The sequence below is a fragment of the Corvus moneduloides genome, chromosome 19 (genome assembly GCF_009650955.1).
Source record: "Corvus moneduloides isolate bCorMon1 chromosome 19, bCorMon1.pri, whole genome shotgun sequence".
Lineage (NCBI taxonomy): Eukaryota > Metazoa > Chordata > Aves > Passeriformes > Corvidae > Corvus > Corvus moneduloides.
Genome location: NC_045494.1, coordinates 3,459,224 through 3,482,109, shown reverse-complemented (window position 1 = coordinate 3,482,109; position 22,886 = coordinate 3,459,224). Strand labels below are relative to the sequence as shown.

General features: G+C 37.8%; 1 protein-coding gene across 3 annotated transcripts in view; it reads left to right on the top strand.

Annotated features, from left to right (window-relative positions):
- The window catches only part of HELZ (helicase with zinc finger), an 86,001-nt gene that overhangs the window by 46,607 nt on the left and 16,508 nt on the right, over positions 1–22,886 (top strand). For all 3 annotated transcript variants that reach the window (XM_032128854.1, XM_032128853.1, XM_032128855.1), the window contains 7 exons: positions 6,163–6,341; positions 7,912–8,030; positions 9,457–9,602; positions 12,061–12,208; positions 14,528–14,711; positions 15,607–15,835; positions 18,949–19,153. In XM_032128854.1, coding sequence (XP_031984745.1) covers positions 6,163–6,341; positions 7,912–8,030; positions 9,457–9,602; positions 12,061–12,208; positions 14,528–14,711; positions 15,607–15,835; positions 18,949–19,153 — 1,210 coding nt within the window. The remainder of the gene's footprint in view (positions 1–6,162; positions 6,342–7,911; positions 8,031–9,456; positions 9,603–12,060; positions 12,209–14,527; positions 14,712–15,606; positions 15,836–18,948; positions 19,154–22,886) is intronic.

The following is a 22,886-nucleotide window of genomic DNA, read 5'->3' as shown; positions in this document are numbered from 1 at the left end:
CCTCTTCTGATAAGTCAATTTGAGGTGATTGTATATATGTATATGTTGACATGTACTTACCATGGGTGTTTTGGGGAAATTAGTTAAGGAAAAAAAAAAGAAATGTAATCTTAAGAGCAAGGAGGGTAATATGAAAATAGGAAATAGTTAAGAAGGATTTATCTGCTCCTGGGAACATTTTGCTCAGTAATCACAATGTATACTTTATACTGCTAACTTGGTATATATATATAATTTTTTTTAAATTATGGGCATCATTTTCTGAATGCCGGTGGGTGAATTTATAATATTACTAAGAAAATGACTCTGTGTTTACTTGCTAGCTATTAAAAGCCATCCTGGACTTATATTTTATGCAATGTCAGTAAAGCCAATGAAGTTATGTGAAAGGGCTACATTTGCAACAGGTGTAAATTCTCTTAGGTCTGTTGACTTTAGTTGCCATGTGACATTTTATGGACACTGAGGATCTGGCCAAGGGAAAGAATGCAGCATATTTTTGAAAAGATACCTTTGATCTGGTTGTGTTTTAACACAGACTGTCTTAAGGTGATTTGTAAAGCACTTTGGGATGAAAAACATTATGGAGTCTTAATTTTCTGAAGGGAAAAGAATGTGTGTAATCGGCTCTTCTGCGAATATTGAAGTGTGATTTAACAGTGCAAGGAGTTAAGTACAGTTCTATTGTTGCCAGGCTTTTGCTACCTTGTTTTCAACTGTGTAGTCCAGTCTCAGAAATATGAAAAACATAAAAAGTGGTATTTTTCTTATGGTTAAAATTTATATGTGTATTTGCCAAGAAAATCATAGCACAGTTAAGTTAAAAGTCACGGAATGTTTGAATTCAATTGTTGTAGTATTTGTTATGAAGTCTTCAGAAAGGGCTGCTGTAGATTGTCTGATGCTGTTCAAATAGTCAGGACACCTCTAGAAAAAAATTGAGGTTTAAGGAAGTGGAGGCACCTCTGGAGCTGGATAGATATATTAACAGATCCACAAGTATGTATGGTTCAAGTAAAAAATCTGACATATAATTATTGTTTGAGCACAAAGTGCATGTAACCTGCTCTGGAAGGAGTTAAAGGTCAATTTTTCTGAATCAGAACTGGAGTTGTGTGAGACTCCCAACTCAAAATTAATTATGGATGTACCTCCCTTCTTGACTGTAGTAAAGGTGTATTTTCAAATGAAAATCATTACTGTTAGGTTAAACAGGGTGATCTGAGCCTCTTGTAGTATTTTAAAGGAAACATCAAGTGGAGTGAAAGCAGTTAATTATTAAAGGTAGATGCACTGCGTGCAGAATTTGTTGTGTTTCTAAATAACTGAACACTTAGCTGTAGATTTTATCCCTTATTTACTCTACAAGTGATGAGTTGGCTTAGTGGGGAGCAGCATAATATTTTATAATATTTATGTTGTCTTTAAAGAAGGAAAGCTAAATTATTTAACATTTTGTACTGAAAACCGTGTAGGTATTTCTGTAGGTAAGATGTACACTAAATAAATTATCCTGTCCAGTGATGTGACGTAAAAGTTTGAGAAGTAGAGTTTGTGGGGTTTTTTGTTTAAATATCATGTTATAAATTTGTATTTTTTCTTAATAAAATAACTTTCTATGCCCTTTGGAAAATGCAAAGTCAGAATGAACACTGAGAATTTATGTTAAATCTAAGTTCTGCACCTAAATGAAAAGCAGTTAAGCCTGAAGGCCAAATTCTCATAGTCCTGATGCCCATAAACAAATTATTACCCAGAAAAAAAACTGTGCCCCTGGGTTTGATTAGATGAGTCAACTGTATTAGGGGCACACTCCAAAACTTGTCTTTTACTGGGGAAACTTGACACTAAAACAATTTCATATACTTACGTAAATGAATTCAGAAATGTTTCTGAAGGAATGAAACCCAAACCCAAGCTACAGCTGGGAGGAGAGAGCCTTGATTAAGTGCTTCTGTTTGATGGTGAGACACTTAATTTTTTAGTGTGCAGGAGCAGCCAGGCACCTTTAGATGGTGAGTCAGAGCTGTAAGAGGGAGTAGTTGGCTCCTAATTTGTATATTCTTTTTCTCTGTGGACGTGCCTGTCTCCCTCAGCTGCTAGAACCTTCTGGGGGTGGGTGCTGAGGTAGGAGAGCACTGTAGCAGGAGAATTCAGATTACTACCCTCTCCTAAAAACTCCAGGAAGCAGATAGCAGCAATTCCTCTGTATGTTTCTGGGCAGTGGTTGAGGTATTATTTTAATATTAATTTGGTATTATTTTACTTGCATATTTCAGATTTAGTTGTTTCCATACACTGATTTTGTATGTAATACTTAAGGGAAAAGGAAAGAGGTTGATACAGCCTTTATCTATATATTGAGTATTTTAATTTATTCCTAAGCATGTGCTTGCTGACTGTCAGTTCAGCAGTGTCAAAAAATAAGTTGATTCTGTTGAAAATATCTCACTGAAACCCCTTCAGTTGATTTTTTTAGTACTTTGATCATAACATACATGTGTAAGTCTTGCATATATCCTGGAACCAGGTAGCTTCAATATGTGGCTGCTAGCTAAGAATTATCCAGGTTATAAAAAATGATCCATAGGAGCCAGAGTTGAATTAAAAAAGAAAGCAAACAGCAACCCAGACCAAAAACCCCCAGCAGTTTTTAAAAGACCATTGCCCTTTTTTCCAAATGAGTTCTTGTACTGAAAATGGAATTAATTTATCTTATCAAATGTTAGTTTGTAAAATAAATGAGTCTTCTGCTAGTTACTTTATTCTTGAAACTCTAGCTTCCATCTTATCCATCCTTAAAGAAAAAGGGATTAAGGAAGAGAACTTTCAAGTTGTAGGACAGGTTCTTCACATGTTTTCTGCATCCAAAGAACATATTTGTTTGTGAGAATGAGCCTCTCATTGGAGATGGATCTAAAGAAATGGAAGAGGGAAATCAGGTGCTTTAAAATTTTTTTTAGGCTTCTTGGGACTAGTTAGATTTCTCTTTTTTAATGGTCTCTTAACAGAGACATGAAATTAGCCTGCTAGATTCCTTTCCCTCTGAGTTTCTATGCTCTTTTTACTTGAGGGATTTCAGGTGAGAAGTGACAGCACAAAAGCTGAGGAGCTGGGATTTAGCCAAGAAGGGTTTATTGGAGCACAGCCTGAAGGAGAGAGTCCTGGAGAACTGGGAAGAGAACTTCTGTGGAGAACTGGGAGGAGTCAGTGTTTTCCAGTTCACAACAGGGAAGTTTGGAAGAACTGAAGTTTAGTCCCCACTCCGTTGTAAGGAGTCACAAAAGGAAGTTGCTGTTGAAGGGCAGGAATGCAAATGAAACTCTTTTTAGCCTCCCTCAGAGGTTCTGACTCCAGACTCCCCCTTTATTTAATTTTACAAGTGTATTTTAAGTGGCTAGAAGGAATCCCAGCCTGGAACTACTTGATTTGACTGACACTTAGTTGAAATAGTTGGGGGAGATGTCGTTTTTGATGTCATGGCTGGGAAGGCAATGGAAACACAGGCAGATCAGCTGACAGCTTGTTGCATTCTTCGGCTCATTGGCTGGAGATGCACAGAAATTAAGGCTTCTGTTGTAGATACCTAGATGCCACATGTAGAAATAAAGGTGAGCTGAATTTCCACAGGACATGCAGATTCCATGCGTGTTAACCAAGCATGAAGTACAGTGGATGTATTCAGTGCCTTTATTTGCAGAAGATTGAGTCCCTAATCTATAATCTTCTGGGATTTCCATTTTGAGGCAGTGCTCCATGTATTTGCCAGTAATTTCACTGCTTGTGGTTTGGGTAAACCTTACCCTGCAAGGTTTTCATTTCTCCAGAATTAAAGTCTTGGTATGAGGCATGTGATAGGAGAAAATCTCTCTTGTGAGCTGTGGCTGGGTTTGGGTTCTGTGGCTGCAGCTTTTGCCCACTTTGTACCCAAATAATAATAAAATGTGTTGTAGGTAGTAATGAGTGTTTAGTAACTGCCTGACTCTGCTGGAGTTAAGGGACTCTGCTCATGCAGATTTAAGACTAAACATTTTAGAAGTTTAGTCTTCTGTTTAATCAGAAGCTAAGGGCATGTTGCAGGGTGAAATGTTATGATGTGTGTTAAGCTGGTAAACCCCATTTTTGTAATTGGTTTTTCCAACTTTGAGGAAAAAACACCTAATAATGAAATTATGGGTGATTTTATTAGCCTGAGTTGCACCCGAGAAAGAAAGTCCTTGTTCAGTGAGGCTTAACTTCTATCACGACATTTTCGAAGTAGTCACATCTGTCAGGTGTTTTTATGCCAGTGGTGAATAATAGCTCTGGGATACCTTTTTGATCTCACATCAAAATAAAAGAAATTAATGGGTAAGCAGCAATGCAGTTTGAAAGGCTGTCAGCCAATCTGTGAGTCACCCACAGTTGAATTTTTGTAATAAAAGACAGTGCAAGGTATAATAATGTCTAATAACCATAATATTTTGCATTTCAATAGCACCTTTCATCCAAGAATCTCAAAGTGCTTTACAAACATAAACTCCCAATAAACTCAGTAATGCTCACAATACTCCTGTGAGATGGTGGGTATTACCTCAGTTAGGGTTGGGAAAGTGAAGCACCCAAAAGCTGAGGATATGTGGAGCAGGGTGATCTCAGTTCCACTACCTTGTTGTAGCTGTTAGGCTATGACTTAGTGTAATAACAATTTATCAAATAAAGCTCATCCGTTTGATAGCTGATAACAAATAAATACATGGGGGTAACAATAGAAGCCTCTTGTTCTGAGAATGACTCAGGAGTGTGGGGGTTGCTCCTGCACTGAACCCAGTTTTACCTGGAGTTACCTGTGGTCTCCAGGTGTGGATTTGGGTTGGTTATGCTGTCAGATAAAAAGTCATTCAGGATACCGAAGTGTCTTTGCATTTCATTTCGTCCAAAATGGATATTGTATCTTCACAAACCAAATTTATTCTAATCGTAGTACTCGTTTCTCTCACATTATGTGGAGCTCAGCTGTAATTTTCAGATGAGGGTGGACATGTGATATCCAGAGTCCAGCCAGTGCAGTCATGTTTTGCAGTTAGGTGCATAGTTACACTTTTCCAAACACTTCATTAATGATTTGGGATTTGAACTATGGGTGCAGGAGAAATAAAATAATGAATAGATAAACTGAACAGCATTAAATCCCATATTTAGAAATGAAATTAATTAATTTCATCTTAATTTGCTTTGGAAATAAATCTGAAAAACTTTAATTCCAAACTTTAATATCTGTACAGGAATTTCTTGTTGTTTGAAGGTTCTACTTCAGTTTTGTAGTTCTTGATAGAGATGATAGTGTTGAGGAACACCTGATGGAGGTGTCACAGGGCACTTTTATCCAGCTCCTTTGGATGTGTTTGGGAGTCATTCTGTTCACCCCTGTGGAGTTACTTGTACTCCTGTTTTCTGAGGCACAGCCTTTGTGTCCTCTGTTTCTCTTCCATTTAGCTAAACTGGCTGTAACATGTCATCCCTTCCAGAGAAAAACTCGTCACTGATCCATCCCATGGGATGGTGGTTAAATTGACCTTTATGTATCATCGAAGGATGCTTGAAGCCCAGTCAGTGTCCTAATATTTTAGGCTCCAGCCAAACTTCTGGCACCGTTCCCTCATTCTTTTATCCAGTGTATCAAGTTATGACCCTGTATGATAAAAAGATGAATACAACTCATGTTTGGTTCTTAGAATTCAGACAACACCCAGGATGTGTGAAAGGAACAACAGGATTTGAATATATTTCAAATATCAGCTGCAGTGGGTGAGATGTGCAGCCCACTGTCAGTTCCATGCTCTGGGCTATAGTTACATTTCAGATCAGGAAATATTTCTTTAAAATGACTTTATTTTAAGTTTAAAATGAAATAGGCATTGATGTGAGGGTCACAGAACATAAATGTTCAAAGACTTTACAGATTTCTATATGTGAATTAAAACCTGCTAACTGTGTATGTAATACTGCACTGCAATAATAAAGGTGAATCAAAAACATTTTAGCATGTAATTCTGCACAGTTGTGATGTTTGCTTCTTGAGGATGATGTTTATTTACCAGAAAACAGAATATTCGTATTTGAAATATTAGACTGTTGCTGTGTTCAAACCTCATAGAAAATAAGCCCGTTTTTCTTTCCTAGGGTATATTTCCGAAATCGCTGGGTAAAGACTGTTCACCCAGTTGTGCATCAGTATTGTTTGATTTCAAGCACACATTCCACCTTTCAGATGCCACAGAAAGAAGACATTCTTAAGCAACGAGTTGTAGTTGTTACTTTAAATACATCACAGTATCTATGTCAGCTGGATCTTGAACCAGGTAAGATAATTTCTAGACAAGAAGTATCCAAGCTTGAGAAGTATCTTCCTCTTACCAGTGTTGGTTCCTTACCCTGTTCTTGGAACTGTTAAAAAAATAAAGTAAACAATGATAATCTTAAAATGCTCTTTTGTTTTTTTATGAATAAATGTTTATTACAAAGCTGTAAACTGCTGGCATTCTAATTAAACTTTTGCTTATTCTTTTTTTTTCCTTCTTTAAAAAAAATTTAATAAAGAAGCAGTACTATCTGTGTTCTGGTGTTTCTGAGATCCAAGAGGGAGAAGTCTGTTTGAGATTCTGACTTTGAATATTATGCTCATTAAGGTCATTACTCAGTGGAGCATGTAAGCATAAATAACAGAGAGCTTTTTTCCCTTGTTTTGTGAATTGTTTAGCTTTGCAAACAATTCCCACACATACAAGCCCTGTCTTTGTTAACATGATACATTTAGGGTTGTTTTCTAAACTGAAATATATTAGACTGATTTTTTGGGGCAGAGGCTGCTTAGGGTTTATTATTTTCCTGATCTCCAAATTAAATCCATCTGCTTTTTGGAAAACATGGAATTTCTTTGCATAAGTTGTTAGGGTTGGGTTTATATGGCTACATTTAAGCATTTGTTGCAACAGAGAAAATTAATACGGAATTATGGTAAATATTTTTGGGTCTTTAGATAGAAATAGCTGCTTTGTTTGGCAACGAGCTGTGTACAGTCATGCCATAGCAATGTGGTGCAGCTGTATGAAATTCATATTTTCCAAAGAAAATTGCTACATTTTTATGTATGTAATCTTAATTGGATGGTACACGAAGTCCTCTAATACTTTGTTTTAAACCTTAATATATCACAGACATCAATGTATAAAACCACTTCTATACTTATCCTGAATTTAGATTTCATAAAATATAAGTCTACAGTGGTCAAGTTTTTTCTCAAGTGCATGTTCTTTAGTGCATAGATTCCCACCAAACCTTTGGTCCAATATTATCATAAGATTGAATTTAAATTTTCCTTCAACTTCTGTTCCTTTTTCCCCCCCAACATTCCTTTAAGCCCATAACCAGCAAAGTGCTCAGGTTTGTGTGCAATTTTAATGGGAAATTTAGTACATAAAATAGTTAATAGGACTCAAGTACATGAGGAATTCCTTGTCATTGTCACTGTACAAAGCTCTTCAAGTCTCATGGTGGTGAAATGACTTTCAGATGTGAGAAACCTCTTGAAGGATGGTCTGCCAAGAGACATTTCCTCTTGGTGTAAGGAGGGCTCAGATAAAACACATGTTTAATTTCATGTGTATCATAAGAAAGAGGCAGACCTGGGTTGCTCCTGCTGATGTCACTGGCAACCAGGTGACCACTGTTGGTCATTTGATGGGTTTGAAAATTGTTTATGTAATTTTCAGTAGTTGCTAGGAATTAATTTGTGTAATCGTACATTTTTTTTTATTCTAGTTTCGGTTACTGTCAGAATACAGAATGTTAAGTTCAAGTTTTTGTTTTGTATCAGTGTTCATTTTATCATATTTCAAGTTGCATTTATTTGCTGATATCTCTGTTTTACAGGGTTTTTTACACACATTCTGTTAGATGAAGCTGCTCAAGCTATGGAGTGTGAAACTATTATGCCTCTAGCATTAGCTAATAAAAACACAAGAATTGTCTTGGCTGGAGACCACATGCAGGTAAGAGCTATGGAATTTTTGAGTATGAAGTGCATATGTATCATATTTTTATTTATATATTTGTTTATCTGCACCAAATCATATAATAGATGGGGAAGCCAAGGAGAATTCCAGGGATGTTATTTGAGTAAGATATGGTGATAGTTATTATAGTCAGGAGTTTATGACTGGTATTCCCCTGTTGATTCTTAAAAGAATTCAAGAATATGGAGAATTAGGGTTTAGAGAACTTCACATTTTTATTAGAAGCATCTAATCTGGTGAAGATTTGAACAAGTGAAAAATGGGAAACTGAAACTAGCCAGTGCTTTTATGTTTCTACAAAGTGCCTGGGAGCTGCTTGGTGTGGAGAGTTTGAAACACTGATTATGCCTGTCACTTTGCAGCCTGTAGGCATAGGAAAGCATGCTTGGAAAAGTCAGCTTTACTTGCTTTATTGATTTAGGCCAGATTTATTTGTTTTTATAGATTAGCCTTTAATTCTCTTCACATCTCACAGTAGCAGTAGAGTGGATGTTTGCTTTGGTACAGTAACAAACTTAGAATGGTGTTGCCACCTATGATTTAATACTGCTGGCTCATTTAAAGTCATGATATTAGTAATGCCAAGGGCTGAGGCAGTGCTTTTTGAATATTGCTCTCAAAAGTGCTTCTCAAGAGTTTGGAATTCTTACTTCAGGCTTGATCTCATCAGCCCAACTGGGTGGATGAAGTCTTGACTGGGCTTGTGTGTCCCAGGCTGCTCTATAGCTCAGGGTCTTCCAGAAGATCCCCGATCAGGTGTCCAGTATTTAAATTTCAGAAACTAATATTTAGCTGAAGTGAAACTCAGAATCTGAATCATATGAATTCAGAATGACAAAATAGATTGGATTTATTTCTACACTTTGAAATTGTATTTTAAAAATCTGTTTTTCATCATTTTTGGTTCTATTTTTACTACTGTAATAGATGCTGGTTTTATTGTTAAACAAGCCCAGTAGGAGTTTAGTGTAACAGAAAATAGGTCACTGGGTTTCTGTTTTTTCAACAACATTTCTATTTAACTTTTAAAATAGTATTAAAAATTCTTTATTTTCTGATCTGTACTATTTGTGGTAATAACTTAATTGTAAAAGTGGTTGTCAGAATAATGGTGTAAAGTCATTCTAAACACAGTTTGGAGTGTTGAACTTAAATACAAGGTCTCTTTGCATAGTTATTGAATATTTTATTGTTCCTTTAAGACCATGCTGGTCTATTGTCACTTTGCTGGTAGGAAGGAGCATTTCTGTGGAATAGCCGTGGTCTGTGTCTTCCAACTATGAATGTACAGTAAAAGGAAGGTTTTATTTTTGGTTTGATGCAAAATACATATGTTGGGAGCATGAAATTCCAAGTCCACCTATTTAGTTACATTTTCTTTGTGTGTGTGTGTCTATTACAGCTCAGTCCTTTTGTCTACAGTGAATTTGCCAGGGAGAGAAACCTTCATGTTTCCTTGCTTGACCGACTCTACGAGCACTACCCTGCAGAATTCCCATGCAGGATCCTGCTGTGTGAGAACTATCGCTCCCATGAAGCAATCATCAAGTAGGTGTGAACTTTTTCACTGTATCATGTGCTTCTTCTGACTGCTGTGAGTGAACAAAAGAGCCAAGCACAGCTGAAGTGTCTCTGTCATGAAATCTTAGTTGTTTCAAAGTTAATTAGCAATTTTGTGTTGTAATTTGGTCTCCTAGAGCAGATGCCAGAGGGACAGACCCCTTCATTCAGGTGGAGATGCTTTGGCTGCTTGCGCACTAAACCAAAGAAGAGCCAACTTTCCCTTTTTAACCACTGTGCAGTCTATTGTATAGGCTCTGTGCTTCTTTGAACCATTTCAGAGTTTTAGATTTACTGGGGTGGGTTATCTTGGAATGGTAAGCTGTGGGCAATGTAAGGAACATATGGATATACAACTGTGAATGGGAAAAATAGGTCAAATTTTGAGCATATTTCTTTACTGTTGACATCTTTTATTACTTCTTTCGAGACACATTAATCAGTGGGTTTGCATTTTTCTGCTATGATAAACTAGTGGCTGCCAGTGTAATGAGCTCATCTATGAGCTGTGCTGGAAAGAATAAGTGCAATCATGGGGAAAAATGCTAAAGTTTAAATCCTGGCTCAGATATGTACTGAGGAATATTATGTTGGTATCCAGTCATACTAATTAGGTTATCACTGTGTTCAAAGCAAAAGCAGAAATATTTAAGTGCTCTGGGGAATCTAAAGTGAGAATGTAAAATATTTTTTTACACAGCTTGATCTGTCTTCACTTTATGGACTTTGTAATTATAGGCTGAGTGCTGCTAAATTTCTTACACATTGCTTGAGTTTCTGAGTTTGAAATGAGAGAACATCTGTAAAGGAAGGGATCGTTTCAGCTTTTCTTTAGAGATCACTTCCATGTCATTTGCTTCAGAAAGATCATGAAAATTCACTTCAGCAGCTGGAGTTCAGACAGGGAGTTCCAAGAAAGATCCACTGTGTTGAACACTGAGGTGAGGATGCAGAAACACCACTGGGGCTGGTTGGCTCTCTGGTAAAAGTCCAGTGTGCCCAATTCCACTGGGAAGTGTTGCTGTGTGAGGTGAAACCAGCTGAACACTCTCATGGTGGTGGTCCCTTTAGGAGATGTCTCAAGTCTCCTTTTTTGTATAATGTGGAATTTCCCCTGACAAGTGGGACCATGACACTTAGGACAGAAGTGTAGGAAGATGAAGGGCTCATTAATCATCTTTACCTCACTGAAGTAGAGACACCGTGAGAAACTGAGGAAAGAGCATGCCATTAGTTCAGCCTGACTTTGGAGCTGTAATTGGAAAAAACAGCCCATACAGAAAAAATTTCTTGTTTAATGAGATCTCATTACTAAAAGTTAATTTGCAGAAGAAATGGTTAGTTTTGCCCCCTGGGTGCTGTGGATTGACTGCTGCAACCCAACCCACAGAGGAGTCCAATGTTCTTCAGGGTTGTCCAGGGTAAGCCAGTTCAGGTCAGGGGTGGGCTGCAGTGCTTTAATGGTGATTTGGTCTCAGACAAATTTCTGTGGCTTTTCCATGAGCAGCTATTTCCATCTTAAGCTGCAATAACTGGAATCCTGGAAGAACTCAATGGACCCACCAGCTGCACAGTCTACTGCTCTGGTTGTCTTCATGTCAGGCTGTACTCAGGTTATTGCAGCCTCTGAGTGATATCTGAAGAATATTAAGGTTGGAGGCTGAGCATTGGAAAGTTAGATGACACCAAAATTCACTAATTACTGGAAGCCAGTGCATTAGTTCATCTCTGCTGTGCAATAGCATACAGGATTTACAGCACTCTGCAGTCTCTCCTTGCTGCCTTTTTGCCTCATTCCATTCAGTTTGTCTTGTTCCTTCCTGCTTTTCACCATGAAGGAGTTCTTGCCTCATTTCTTTTTCAGTCAGCCAGCTGCTGGAGTGGCTGCTGCCAGCAGAGGAACTCTGTTCTGGTTGTGTTTCTGGTCTCTAGCAACATAGATCAGCCTGGAGTAGAAGTCACAGATGAAAGGCTTGGTTGACATCTGAACGCTTGGCCTGCGTCATGCTCAGTGCACATGAAATCTGTAGTAAATGTATCTTCCAAGTCCAATAACTCTTAACTGACATGAGCAAGCTCATTGTCCAGCCTAGGGAATAACCAGTGCCAGACAGCAAGTGTTCTTTTTGCCCAGCTTCCAGCCATCAGAACTTCTGAGTGAAACATCAGTGAGAATGTTCATAACTTTGTTGAGCTTTAGATGAGAAGAAAAAACAGTCTTTGTAGAGAAAGTGTTGGAGAAGCATATTTTTAGTGCCTTCTGCTGTGTCTGTAGTAGGGAAATATCAGTTCAGAGTAATCATTTGAAGATGCTGAATAGTAATCAGTGGTTCTGTTTTCCTTACGAAGTATTTTGTGGTTGCATATTGCATCCGGGAGATTTGCATATTTTATCAGTGAGCTCATGCGTAGACTGCACATTTTACCCTGTTTTGCCTCGTTACAGTTACACATCCGAACTTTTCTATGAAGGCAAATTGATGGCGAGTGGAAAGCAGCCAGCACACAAAGATTTCTACCCTTTGACTTTCTTCACAGCACGTGGAGAAGATGTGCAAGAAAAAAATAGTACAGCTTTTTACAATAATGCAGAGGTAACTCTTCTTTGCTTTTACTATTGATTGTTTTCTTAAAGCTTCACTCCGCCAAATTTACTGGTTTATGCTCAGTGTGGGTGGAAGACATAAATTGTCCTCTACTAGGAGAGGGGAACATGGAATTTGCTAAACATGATGTAATGAAAATTGCAATTGTAGTAAATATTTCCAGTAATTTACCTTCTTTCTTTGCAAATTATAAGCCACATCTCATTCTCTCAGTCTCATTCTTCAGGATGTCTTTCCTGATAATTTATGTGACATTCTGATAGATGCATCTTAGCAACTGAGAGTAACTGTAATTTGAAGTAAAACTTAGATTTCTTTAACTGTTGTAGAAATGTTCCCACTCAGATAAGAGTCCTCTAGAGTAACATTTCACATTTGCTTTAATATGTTTAGGATCAGTGTCTAACTGATAATGTGCAGATGAGATTCTTTTAGGTGAAAACTTACTCTCAATCTGTTTGTTTCACATAGATTTATTGGTATTCTTCAAAAATTACTTTCATTCTCATTCCTTCCCTTGTGTTTTAAAAAAATGAACAACCCAAGCCCACAAAAACAAACACATACAGCAGCACCCACCTCCCACGTTCTGACTCGATAACGCTTTTCATAGTGGAAGATGCCTTTTTCCAGTCACCTTCAGTTAGGGGAGGGAGAGAAAATCAAAGAAATAGCAGAAATTTTTGTAAGTTTAGGAGGAATTTCTGGTTAGTGCTTGTTATGAAGCACTGCAGAGCTGTCTGTTTCCTTTTGCTGATCATAGTGTGGTTCATCTGATGCACAATTTGAAACCTGTTTGTTGTTCTTATGCTGTGCTTGTTAAACGTTCTTTGCTGTGTTAAAATACCTTCCTAAATAAGAAGCTCCAATGACTTCTGGACACCTGACTGCTTTCGTTAATCTACTTGGATTACTTTGCCATTTAAAAAAAGTTGTAAAATACCTAAAAATAACTTCAGTGGCCAAGTAACTGTCTGAAAACTGTGAGTCATTAATAGCCACAGGCAGAAATGAAGGACAGCGGCTCCTTAAACACCAACAGGAAAAACTGAAATTAGATGATGAAGGAGATTTTTTCAGTTTGACCTTTAATGGATGTTTTGCATTGGGACATCTTGGGGTTCATTGATGCCTATATTAAGAATTAATCTGGGAAATACACTTTCCCTTGTTGGTCTTCATTTTAAAATTTTCCTATGTGGTATTAATTCTAAATACACACCCAGAAGCTATATACTTTCAGAGAATCTTGCCCAAATACCTACAAAAGATCATTATTTTTGTGCTATGGTTTTTATAGATATCAAAGTTTATTCTAATATCCTTTGTCAGTAGAGCTGGAATTTTAAATACAAGAATTGATGTCACAAAAATATTCAGGACTTGCTTAAAAACAGTCCCATATTTTCACTGTCCTCTAAAATTGCCAAAAATAAACTATTTGTGACTTTTTAAGGGTCAACAGATTTTTTTTTCTTTAAGAGGCTGAGCTTGCATTTGTGATGCTGTAGGAAAACTACATCATCAATTATGCTTTAAATAGCTGAAGAAATATTTATTGAATATAAATTTAAAAAAAGAAAAGGAATCACAAACCTGTAAAGTTACTCAGAAATGCCTTTTGCAGTGCAGTACCTCTGGTGTGTTGAAATGAGCTGCTCTGGCAGGACATTACTTTGAGGCTGTATCCTCACAGGAGGAGGTTTTCAGGTTTTATTACACATTAGTCTTCTCAGGCAGCACATTTCATAGTATTTCACAGAGATGAACTAGCAGTTGATGAATAATCTGAAGCTCCCAATGGTATCCTCTGGAATGGGAAATGATTGTCCTCTGGTATACGGACTCTGTGTCTAGAGTTATCAGACTCTAAGATGACATATATATGAAATCCAGAAGAAAAATAAAATTATAGCTATTTAGGCAGTACATTTACTTACAGAAATAAGATTAAGTATTAATAATTAATAAGATTAAGTATTGCAAGAAGGCTCCTAGTGCACTTGATGTTTTCATAAGAACCTAAGAATGAAAATTAAGATTATTACTGTAATTTTGGAGTTTGTAATTTTAACAGTGACTTTTGTGGGAAAACTTACTTCAAGCTAAAAAAGGGGGCTGTATAGTGAATACATTGTTTTAATACATGATACTTTAGAGTATCACTGTAGGATGCAGTGGTGTCATTGCTTGTGTAACGCTGTGTCATGTAAGTGTTTCAGAGCTTTAAAGTTCAAATTCCTTTTCCATATCAAAGAGTGATGCTCAGTGGGGCATAACTTCTAAGAATCTTGCCTTTCTTCTAAGGTGTTTGAAGTGGTGGAGCGTGTGGAGGAGCTGAGGAGGAAGTGGCCCGTGGCCTGGGGCAAGCTGGACGACGGCAGCATCGGGGTGGTGACCCCGTATGCCGATCAGGTGTTCCGGATCCGCGCTGAGCTGCGCAAGAAGCGCCTCTCGGACGTTAGCGTGGAGAGAGTACTCAACGTTCAAGGTGAGGAGCAGTGCTGGGCCCCAGAGCTGGGCCGAGCAAGGGGGAAATGTGTCTGCTGCAATAATAACTTATTAAAATTATCCTAAAGCAATGGAAGCAAAAGGAGAGCTGTGACACAGATGTTGCTCCAACGTTGACTATAAACTCATGGACATTATCTTTTCTCAGAATTAAGTTCAACCTTATTTAAAAAATAAATGGAGTGAAAATTGTGAAAAATGAGATTTTTGACATAATTTTAACATTTTTAACAGACTGATGGATTTTACAGTTCCAAATACAAATGTAACAGAACTTTAGCCTCAAAGTGTTTTGCTGATTTCTTTTCCACCTGTGGAATAAACTGTAAGGAGTCTAAAAATTTAGGTGTTTCTTCCTGAAATCACACTGATAACAAGGATTTTATGTAGGCATAGCCTGTTGCTAGGTTGCACTTCTAGTTCAGTAACAAACAAAGGCAGATGATAAAGTAACCAAGTGACAGTGAGTGGTTTGCTCTGTTTTTTCATGGTGGATATTCATGTATTTGAGAAATTTTAAAATATGAATCAAAAATGTCCAGAACTTTTTTTAAAGGTAGAATAAATAAATTCAAGATTTGCTATTGACTGACTGGCAATGCTGTAATGATAATTAACATTTCAGAAAGTTCAGGAGGGATTAATATCAAGGTGAAAACGTAAGTTTTTTGAAGAGGAAATATTCTTGTAATGAAATACGCATCTTCTAAAATTTTTAAATCTTAATTATTCTTGCATAAAGCTCTTCATGTGAAGGGTAGCTATGAGTTCAGAAAATCTAGGCGTGAAATCTGGCTGGCAAGGGCAGTGGTCTGATCGTGGGATGAGCAGAAATGGCAACAATTATCTCAGAGATGTTTTCTGTTTCATTTTAGGAAAACAGTTCAGAGTTTTGTTCCTCAGCACAGTACGAACACGGCATACATGCAAACATAAGCAAACTCCAATTAAAAGGAAAGAGCAGTTACTGGAGGATTCAACAGAAGACTTGGATTACGGTTTTCTGTCGAATTACAAACTTCTCAACACTGCCATTACAAGAGCACAATCCTTGGTAGCTGTGGTGGGAGATCCTATTGCTTTATGTTCCATTGGAAGATGCAGGTACTTTGTCTATGTTCCTTAGTTAATCAGGGCTTAAGGGTACTAGAGAATGTGTTTATCAGTGACTGATGGATTTAGGAAAATTATGGATGTCATCATGGATAACGGGGAAAAAGTGTGAGTTAGCTATACCTGGTCATTGATAAACGGTGTTCTCACATATTTATAGTTGGTCAAATTTTCACTTTACAGTAACAATTGAAGATACTTCATTTTACTTTCTAGTAGGGTTTTGTTGTATACCTGTTACAATTTTATGCACAAATAAAACTGATGTGTAATTCGGAGTTTAAAATTGTGATGTAATGTGGTATTCTAAAGTTGAATATTATGGCAGTTGTAGGATGGTAGAAGATTTGAGAAACATTATTTGTGTTTTGATAGGTCTTTATGACACTCGGAAAAAACTCGTTAAGATTTGAGTGAATTTACATTTTATAGACCTAAGTGAAGAAATGTGAAAAATGCTGAGATATGTAAACACGTTAAGGGTTCCAAGTTCTTGTTCTTCAAAGGGTTTTTTTTTGATGGAAGAGCTGAAATTTTGAGATGATCAGAGATAAACCCTGCAGCTTATTCTCGAAGAGAGGAAACAGTGCACTGACTACATTATTAAAATAAAGCTAAAAATACATGTTAGTTGTTATATCTATGTTGTGTTCTAGTTTCCTGAGCAGTGCTTCTTCTACTGTATTGAAAAGAGACGTGGTTTTCAAAGATTAGAGTTGAAAAAGCCAAATGGAACTCAAACCTTTGTTTACTGTATGTATGAAATATAACCTGAATTTCACCATTTCCCTGCTTGGGGCCACATCAGGAGTATCTGTACATGAATGTAGTGATCTGCTTTAAATGGCTTCTAACATCTTCTTGACAGAGAAGTAGTTATTGTGGGTTTAGTTCATTTTTACCTTTACCTGGTTGGGTTTTTTAGGCATGGGCTGGTTTATATGAGCTGATGACAAAGAGCCCCTGTGCCTCCCAAGTGCTCCTACAAAATATCTGAAATAGGGCGTGCAAAAACTTAATAAAATAAAAATATAGGCTGTCAGCATGGTAAATAAATTACAGTGCTGACAGTTAAGGATTGAGTTTGCATTTTGAAGACCAGCAGCTGTTTATAGACGTAGAGCTGTTCCAAATTGTGAAACTAAAAGATAATTAAGAAACAAGGAACACTGAAACTTTATTAAGATGTATCTCAAGCTTTTCCTTTAATACACCATTGTCTTGTTTCACTGAATAATTGAACATTCACTCTTTGGAAATAGTGCTGGAGGGGCTCAGGGAGGCTGCTGGGAAGATGGTTCTTTTTTAGTACAACAGGAGTAGAGAAGTCTGAAAGAAGTGACATTTCGTTAGGAAAAACAGACCTCAAAAAAGTTTAGAGTGTACTTGAATTTTATAAATATTCTAATACCTGTCAAAATGAGTCAAGACTGTAATGATAGTTGTAGAGAGCTTTGTGAAGTATGCCCAGGGTAATCATTACATTCCTGTGTGCTCCAACTGGACTAGACAGGGCTGTTTTGGCAGACACCCCCTTTAAACTCCCAAGCACACTCAAACAGAGACAGCAGGGTTTTATTCCCTGTTCTTACACCCCAGAACAAGTGTTCCATGTGTAGAGAGACTGCTTTGGGCATTCTCAGCATTCTGAGCAAAAGTGGATGAGTCTCAGTGGATTTGTGGTACTTGGCAGTAGGTTTGGTGACAGAATTGATTAATCAGAGGGAATTCCATCATTAAAGCATCCCAGTGATGCATTTAATTTTGTTTTTTTAAAACCTTGCAAGATCTATTTGCCTTAGTGCAAAATGGAGAAAAAGGGCCAACTTGCATCTTGAATTTTGAAAGAGCATTTCTTGCCTCTATAAAATCACAACAGAAATGGGCTTTTAGGGAAAACTATTTTGAATTCTTAAAAACATCACTAGCATCACAGCATTCTTGCAAGACAGAAGTTTGTTCTTTCTCACAAAGTCAGCTACTCAGCAAAATGTGACACTGCTATTAAAGTTAGTGTGCAGCAATCTCTCATTTTACAGGTTTTGGGGAAAGAACAGGGCTTGCTGATAGGCCAGACCTTATTACTGAAGGGTGAACAAGCAGGAGTTATAGTCAAGCACACCTTTACTCTTGATATTTTTGAAAGAGACAGCTCAGTCAGGTTTGTTGGGTTTTTTTTAATGTGACATCTTCAGACCTTATTTAAATACCTTTTAAGTTTCAGTGACTTCACCCAAAAAGTTCCTTTGAGGTTAAAAAAAATCATAAATGTAAAGTTTTCGTATAGATCCTGCTGTGGATGTTATCAAAAAAAAAAAAAAAGACCTTTTTTTTAAAGCAGTAGAAAGACATGTCATGAGAAAGCAGAAGACAGGGAGGAATGTTCTCTTATTACATGGTTTAAATAACCCCTCCATCCTTCAAAAAGTTGGAAACAGAATTTTTGTAGACAAGTTGTGTGTCACCTGATGGTTGTCTTTCTATCTCGAAAATACTTCTATATGTTGCAGAAAAATCTGACATGCACTAGAATTTATGGTTTTGCTTGTTTTCTACCAGAGGATCTCAATCTCTAGAAACTGCCCAAAATGTTAATTTTCATGTGCTTCTGAAGTGTTTCATAAGAGTAGTTTTGAGGGTATATCTCAGCTTTGGTATTTGTTACACTGAATGATCTGCCTAAATTCAGAGAATGTTCGTGACATCATCTAGGACTGAGAATCTGTATAATTCCCGTGACTGAGCTTCAATAAATGCCTTAAATCACATACATTCCAGAATTTTAAACATTGAATTCGCTGTTTTTGGTTTTCTAGGAAAAAATTCCGAGTTGGAGCTGTCCATGCTATTAATATTAGATGTGGTACCCAGCCAGTGCTGTGATCTGATGCGCATGGACAGCCCTGTGTGTCCATTTGAAATGGCTGGGGAGCTTTGCACTGTGCTGTGGGGTTCAGCTGCAGGGAGCAGGTTCAGGGTGGATGGCTTGGTGTGTAAACTGTGCACACACAAAAAATAAGTGTCCCACAGTTACATTAAATCTGTTTTTATTTTAACAATCACCACTGAGTCTTCCTCACTGTTTGTAAAAATCGTTTCCATAGGAAATTCTGGGAAAGGTTTATTGCCCTGTGTCACGAGAACGAAAGTCTTCATGGCATCACATTTGAGCAGATCAAAGCTCAGCTGGAAGCTCTGGAGTTAAAGAAAACTTACGTGTTGAACCCTCTGGCCCCTGAGTTCATCCCCCGAGCTCTCCGGCATCAGCACTCAGCCAATCCCACCAAACAGCAGCAGTCACCTCCAAAGGTAAAGTGTTACTGGTGATGGTTCTGTCAGAAACTGGAAGTGAACGTAGAGAAAGAACATAAAAGGTTTATGGAACAAGCTGTTTGTTTTAAAATTGCATCAATGCAATCAGAGGTGAATGCAAATTCCAGAGGGATCCTCAGCATTTTCAAGTGAAACCTCCAGACTTGTATTATCATGAAGTTTTTAGCAGTATAGCTAGGGGTAGTCCAAGCCTTGTTTCCTTATTAAAACACACCTTGGCAGTGTTGCAGTGACCGTGGAGAACTTCAGCCATGGAACCTCAGGGTTTAGATAAATCAGACGAAACCCTCTGAGCAAGAGCCAATCCCTATCCCAAGCTGTGCTCTGACTGTACCTCAAGAAACACCAGGTTGATACAGAAACTGACAAGGAATAAAGAAGCCAACAAAATAATAGCCAGAAGGGATTTGGTTTGGTCTAAAATCACGTTTAAAATTCAAGGACTTAAGTTACGTAAGATAATTTTTTGATGTAATTAAAAATATGTTGTAAACTGGTTTATTGCATAGATTAGCTCAGTGATAATGTCATTCAGAAGACCAAATTTCATTAGCATCAAGAGGGCAGAGAGATAAAATTACCTCTGAGTGGTAATTTCATCAGCTCTTTTAATAAAAGCAGGTGAAGAAGTGATGAAAATACATAGCTTCCTTCGGATGGTAAAGAACAACACTAAATTTTCGAGCTTTCTTGGGGGGTAATATATTAGTAATGAATTCTATTTTAATAGTTCTTTGTAGTTTATATCAAAATCATTTGGGTTGTAGTTTAATTAAACTATGTTTAGAAGTGGAGCTGAAATGCAGGTTGTCAGCTTTGTGATGAACTCAGTGTACAGGAAGGAAGAACTGCATAAGTATTTCCCATAGCTTTGCATTTTTGTTCCAGGCTGTATCATTGAAATGAAATTTTTACGACAGGTTTTTTTGATACAAAAAGGAAAGCCTTCCCTTTGGCAGTCCTTCCTAAAAGGGAGCTTGTAAGTGAGAACATTTGGTTTCTTCATCAAGATGCATTACTTTCTGAAACAAACACCAGATTTCTAAAGCTTCTAGTCATGTGTCAAAACACTGGGTTTATAGAAAACCAGAAATTACAAAATTGTCTTTTAAAGCCACTGCTGCACTCTCGTTTTTCATGAGCTCTTCAGTCTTTTCCTTAATAATAGAGCATCATTATTAATACTTCTAGTTTCCTAAATGAAAAAAAAAAAAGTATTTGAAAATGCAGGTATAGTACACGTTAAAAAAAGGGGAGTGAGTGTTGGGGAGAGTCTTGTAAGTAGAAAGCTCTGTTTATTTTTCTTTAGTTTGTTGGCAAACTAAGCCCTTGTGCTGTTCAGATTGCCAGTGCTGTGTTTTCAGCTTGAGATGTGAAGTGTTTAAACCACCTATATCATAAGTCTAAATAAAATCTTCCCTCTGAATGCCATTGAGAGGTAGTGAGTGTGTGCAGTAACAGCAGAGCAGTGAGCAGGTAATAATCAAATACACTGAGAATACGGCTGGGATCAGGGATACATTTCCCTTTGCTTGAGTTTTGAAAGCAGATGGTTGGTTTTGCTTATTTTAGACATCCTAGTACAGTATTTAACATTAAAAATGAAGGATTAGAACCTAGCAAAAAAATAAGAACAGTCTCCAGTACCATGTTTTGTGGTGAGTTTATGGACCTTGTGCAAGGCAGGGCTTGTCTTTCACATGTGATTTTGTACAAACAGCACCTTCTTATTCAGCAGAATTGCTCCTGGATTTATGTAGGGACATTAAAAACCCCTTTGCTGTTTATATTTTAAAGAAGGAAATACGTTTCAGTCTTCTCTGTCTGAGAGGCAAACAGCCAGCGTGGAACTGTGTGAGGGCATTGCCTTCTCCTGTGTTTGTGTGGCTTGGCTGGGCATGGGAGTGAGGCAGGAATGTCGGAGTTGGATGGGGGCAGCCTTTATTAAAGGTGATGATGTGGAAAGGGAAAGTTTCCAGAACTCGGAGCTTCCCTCAGGGTAGTTCACGTACAGTAAACTAAGCTCTGAGTTTACAACTTTCCTACCTCCCACTTGCTGCCTGCCAGCTTTTGGTCTGGATTCAGGCACTTAAATCAGGATGCATCATCATCCCAGACATTTCCTGCAGTCAGTGAGGACTACAGGTTGGAATAAATCTCTCCAGAACTCTCTACTCCCGTTTGTTGACTAAAGGGGGATCCAAGGAATGATGAAGCTGTTGACTGCCTCACCCAAATCTTGGGTGCAGTCACCCAAATCTTGGTCTGGGCTTCCTCTGAGTGCCTTTATGTCATGTGGATTTTTATATTCCAAAGGTAGAGTGAATTTTTAGAGGAAACTGAGTGTATTTGTGCTCCAGTGGTGTCAGTCACCATCAGTTCTAGGGTAGGTTTAGGTATTTGGAGATGGGTGGGGACATGAGCCTTGGTGTGAAAATCTTTGAGAAATGGTAACAATTGAGTTAGTAACAGACTATTAAAAAATCATTGAACTGTCAAAACTGTGAAGAGAAAAAGAAAAAAGAAAGGCAGCAACTCCCTTCCCCAACTTCCAGGTGGCCCCAGTTGACTTTCATTTACCAATCTCATACAGGGACGTGCTGAAGCTCCCACTGAGAGGACAGCTCCTCTTACAAACTTACATCATTATTTTCTTACAAACTTACATCATTATTTGGTATTTCAGTTTTAAAAATATGGCACCTATAAATACAGGTCTGACAGGTTAGAACAGAGGTTTGTCAGACTTCTGCACATGCTGCTTGCCTCTGACATTGTAACAGATACAGAAATGCTGTGTGCTGTCCATGAGTGATTAAGGCTGTAGCTCCTCCACGTTTTTAGATTGGATCCTTCTCTGTTGAATAAACAGGCTTCCTTTGTGTAAGTGCTGCAATGAAAAGCAATTATTATTTTATTTTTCCATAATTCATTTTTCAAATGAGAGGAGAATTTGGAGACCAGTTCTTTAATCTGGTTTATGCATGAGTCAACATTGTCAAACAACCTGTCTTTGTACCCTGACTAATTTGCTCGGAGTGCTGGAAAACTGCCTAGACTTATCTCCTGGGCAAGAAAAGTTTTGCAGCATCAAAGCGTTTTTAGATTTATTTTAAATTTGTGAACATACTTAGGTCCTGATTAAGTATTTCTGTGCTGCAAAGGACTTGAGAGCATACTGGCAATGGAATATGTGCTCACAGTTTATGAGTATTAACTAATTAATTGATGCTGCAAACTCATGAGAAAGTAGTAGGGATAACTCAGGTCTGTTAAAATCCTTTTCTAACGTACAGTTCACCAAGGAAGAACAGTTTCCCTGGAGCACTGGGGTTCTTTACTCTCCTGTATTGTACTTCTGGGGAGCAGTCACAGAGGAACCACAGCCCAGAAGCTGATAAATGAGATGGGGCAGGGAGACAAATGTCTAATGGGGCTGGGTGAGCAACTGAGTAAAACTGGGGGCAGCTCCTTTGTCTCCAGTGTTTTTCAGCTGGAACCTGGAGCAGAAAATGGATCATTCTTCTACTAAAGCTGCTATGGCAGAGGAGTACTGAGGGTTACATTGGTACTGGGTGCTGCTCCTGAAAGATGTGGGACAGTGGGAAATAAAATGGTGGGAAAAGAAAATCAAAATATCTGCTGTAACTTTCTTTGCATCTGAAAATAGACTTTGGGAGAGAGTTTTCCCAGAGGGAGTTGTAATGAC